Source organism: Manihot esculenta, chromosome 17 (assembly GCF_001659605.2).
Source record: "Manihot esculenta cultivar AM560-2 chromosome 17, M.esculenta_v8, whole genome shotgun sequence".
Classification (NCBI taxonomy): Eukaryota; Viridiplantae; Streptophyta; class Magnoliopsida; order Malpighiales; family Euphorbiaceae; genus Manihot; species Manihot esculenta.
In genome coordinates, this window is record NC_035177.2 from 22898866 (window position 1) to 22902660 (window position 3795).

At 34.3% G+C, this 3795-nt stretch overlaps 1 protein-coding gene across 1 annotated transcript; it reads right to left on the bottom strand.

Annotated features, from left to right (window-relative positions):
- Positions 1 to 1415: 1415 nt before the first annotated feature.
- LOC110604642 (transcription factor MYB102) lies at positions 1416 to 3285 on the bottom strand. The gene is made up of 3 exons (XM_021742902.2): positions 2977 to 3285; positions 2739 to 2868; positions 1416 to 2626 (listed from the first exon to the last, which is right to left on the bottom strand). Exons 1-3 carry the CDS (start codon positions 3107 to 3109, stop codon positions 1801 to 1803), a joined length of 1089 nt encoding a protein of 362 aa, XP_021598594.1. The 5' UTR covers positions 3110 to 3285; the 3' UTR covers positions 1416 to 1800.
- Positions 3286 to 3795: the final 510 nt, after the last annotated feature.

Here is a 3795-nt window from a genome sequence, read left to right on the forward strand (position 1 = left end):
AATTAATTTAATTTATAAAATTTTATACATATGATATTTTTTTTATTTCTCTATTTAAAATTAAATTTTACCTTAAAAATTTTATACATATAAATAAATATTTAATAATGAATTACTTCAAATTAAAGTCGTGACTGAAAAATAAAATTGCTCTCTTCACTTAAATTTCTGCATTTTTCACTGACTGTGAATTAGATTGCATTAACACGTTCTTGAAGCTTGAAATTTTGCATATGTATGCTACATTATATGGGATTCATTGCATTATTGATCCGACTATTGAAATTGACTATCTTTTATGACTTCAGAATTTTCAAATCGTTCTTAACTAATGACACTCAATACTTGAGTGTTGGTTGAAAACAATTCAGAAAAGAAAGGTGCAGTTGAAAACAAGAGATTTAATTGAATCCTTTATTCAAATCTTTTTTTTTTAATTAAATGATAGATATTTAGAGGGGAAATAAAAATATATATATGCATTTACTTCCAACGGAACTTGAACTTGAGAATTTATATATATAAAATTGCAGTGCGTTCAACTTTTCAAACTTATGTTAGAGTAAAATTTAATTATAATTTGATTTGTAATTAAAAGAATAATTAAAATGTCCAACCATGGTCAGGCTAGACTAGCCTAACGTATTTGTGTATGTGTGTGCGGGCAATTGGACACACGAATTTCTTTTCAGGCATGTCTACACATGGAAAGGTCTGAAAAATACTAAATCATGGGCTCACAACTTTGAACGTTAACCTGTCATCACTCGACAATTTTAGCTACCTACCAAATATCACTGAAATCGCCCCTTTTTCTCCATAAAATAGCATAATGACTGTCGAGATTTTTTTTTATTTATTAAAAAAAAAAATTCAATGTTATGGGTTTTGGGTTATGTAATATGGGTAATTGGCTTGGGTTGGATAGTTCATTGAGATTTTTAGGTTGCACAAATCCTCCATGCACTGGTCTACTTAGCCATGGTAAATCAATTCCTTTTCATCGATAAAAATATTTCTTTTTTCTTTTGATCGAAAACGCTGGAAAGCTGTTAATGGTTAGAGGATAATAAAGAGACAAAAACAGCACAGGAACCACGCGGTGGCTTTCAATAAAGCGAAAAGCCTCTAATCTGCCATGTGGTCCCCGCCAAATAAAATTGTAATTCACCGTTATATTGAGACACGTATCCTCTTTTGGCTTTATTCTTTCGTCAAACTCCCTAGTTACTATAAGAATCCCCATGCAAAAATATTACTTTTATAATAATGTGACAGGACATTACCCCACAGGTGGCAAGTACACGTGTTAGAATCACGTGCTCCGACTTCTGTTGCCGGAAAGGTCGCCGGAATTTGACTGTCTGTCGGGATCTGTGTAACAAAATCTTACTAGTTTCTTATGATTGCTTAAGTTGTTTTTTCCTCTTTTTTTTTTTCCCCTCCTTTTTATTTCAAGTGTTTGGTATTTGCAGTTGGATTTTTTACCTTTCCTGTTATAGATAAATCATTTCCAAATTAGAGAAGGCCAAAAAGAGAAAATAATTTTATATATGATACTTGGTATGCTATTATTGGGCAAGAAAACACTGTGTATTATTTAATTTATTATGCTTTTTATATATCTATATAAAGTAAATTCTAGAAACAATAATGCCACTAAAATATGATGACTGTAATAAGATAATATGATCTTGCCTGCTGATAAAGTAAGATGAAGAAAAATAAGATAACATGGCCCAAAAATTTTGGATGGACAATAGAAAAAAATGGTCTTTGATCAGATTCATTTTGCAAATTTTACATGAAGTTAACATCCAAAATATCTTGGATTTCAAATTTCAACATGTTACTGCAATAGCTTTCCCTCTCATCTTCGGTGCTGCTACTGCCACTGATGTAAGTTGAATTTGAGTTCAATGGTGTTGGACTTGAAGAAGGCGTCGATAAAACTGACGCGAAACTGAAATTTTGTTGGTTGCTGTTATTGGAAATGAAAGCTGAACTTGTCTCAGATGATGGGTCCATAATAGCAGTTTGATCGGACACGTAATAGTCGTTCAAACTTGGTAGAGTGGTCATATAGTCTGTTAAATTTGAAGCCATTCCAGTATCGCTTTGCCATTCCTGGTGGTTCACTTGAGAGTTTTGAGAACACAAGTCGGTGATGTTTGGGTCCATGAGTTGTGTTTCATTAGAAAACGGAACAAATGGAGTTGTCAATGTAGTACAAGTCGGCATTTCTTGAACTTGGCTTTGAAATTGGCTAGCTTGGACAACTGGGTGATATTGGTTTTGGGGTGAGAGATCACACAGCCGATTTTCTTGACCATTTTGGGAAACAAAGTTCTGGTTTTGACGTTGAGTTGATATGATAGATGAGGCTAACTGAAGAAGCTCTGGGTTAACCACGGGCTGCATCCCGAGGAACCTAGAAATGTTCATTTGAGAGGAGTTGTAGAGTGATGAGCCTAAGATTGAAGAGAGATCAAGAAGATCAAGTCTTGGACTATGAGTCACAGGATCAATTCCCATTCGGAGAAGTCTTTTTCTAATGTGGGTGTTCCAGTAGTTCTTGATTTCGTTATCTGTTCTTCCTGGCAAGCGAGCAGCTATGGCAGACCACCTATAACCAATATTTAAAAATATATATATATTATTCAATGTCTCTTTTAAACCATATATATAAAGCCATTTTCAAAGATGATAAAATATAATAAAGTTATTAGAAAGCTTACTTGTTTCCCCAAATACCATGCAGCTGAATTATTGCCTCCTCCTCTTCAAAAGAAAATCGACCTCTCTTGATATCGGGTCGCAGATAGTTAGTCCAGCGAAGACGACAACTCTTTCCACACCTTTGCAGCCCTGCACAAATAATAAATTAAAAGAATAAGAAAACTCACCATAGAATGATCAATAATTGAACTATAAGAAACAAATACAACACCAGAAATTTAAGGAAGTGAAATATACCAGCATTCTTTGGAAGTGTTCTCCAGTTTCCATATCCGTGTTTCTGGATATAATCAATCAGTTTCTGATCTTCCTCCGGCGTCCAAGGCCCTTTCTTGAGCCCATTTTTGTCACAACAAGGAACTCTCCCCATGATCTTATCGTTCCCTAGAAAACTCAGGAGCTTGCTCAAGTGACTCTGCTCAGTCTTTTGAACCACAGAAATCGAGAGGATTAGAGGATTTGAAATTTGCAGGGGAGCAAGAGAGATGTAGGGTCCGTAAAGCTGCGTACTTGTATAAATAGCGAAAGGGGAAGGGTATGAAACAAATAGAAGTCAAAAGCATTCGGTGCCGTCCTCTATTTATCTGTATGGCAACGTGTCCCTCTTCTATGGGAAAAGAAATGTGAAGTCTTAACCCTTTATCTCTCTATCTATCTATCTCTCGTGGCTAATAAAACAATAACATATATTGAAAATATGTCATGTAAAATCTTAAATGCTCAATAAAATATCTTTGCCTCTCTAATTTCAAAGTTTAATTTCACTTTCTTTATCTTATTACCTATCATTTTCCGGCGAGAAAGTGTGAGTCCTTGCTTTCTGGGTTCATTTTAGCTGTCACCAACACTAAACAGCCACGTACCCCATTTTTAACATGACCCTTGTTCAAAGGTTTCTTCCTTCTTATTATTCTTATTAGCCATGCATGCGTCTCCCTGTCTTACAAAAATGGCTTCAAGTATTATATATATGATGATATATTTAGGCAATATATCGATTTTGTTTAGTTATTTTTAGGATTGGATGAAATATTTTTAATATTTGATTCGACTGAA

Coding starts and splice junctions, on each gene's coding strand:
- LOC110604642 (XM_021742902.2), bottom strand. CDS start 3,109: ATGGGGAGAGTTCCTTGTTGTGACAAAAATGGGCTCAAGAAAGGGCCT. Junction 2,869..2,976: donor AACACTTCCAAAGAATGCTG/GTATATTTCACT, acceptor TTATTTGTGCAG/GGCTGCAAAGGTGTGGAAAG. Junction 2,627..2,738: donor CATGGTATTTGGGGAAACAA/GTAAGCTTTCTA, acceptor TATTGGTTATAG/GTGGTCTGCCATAGCTGCTC.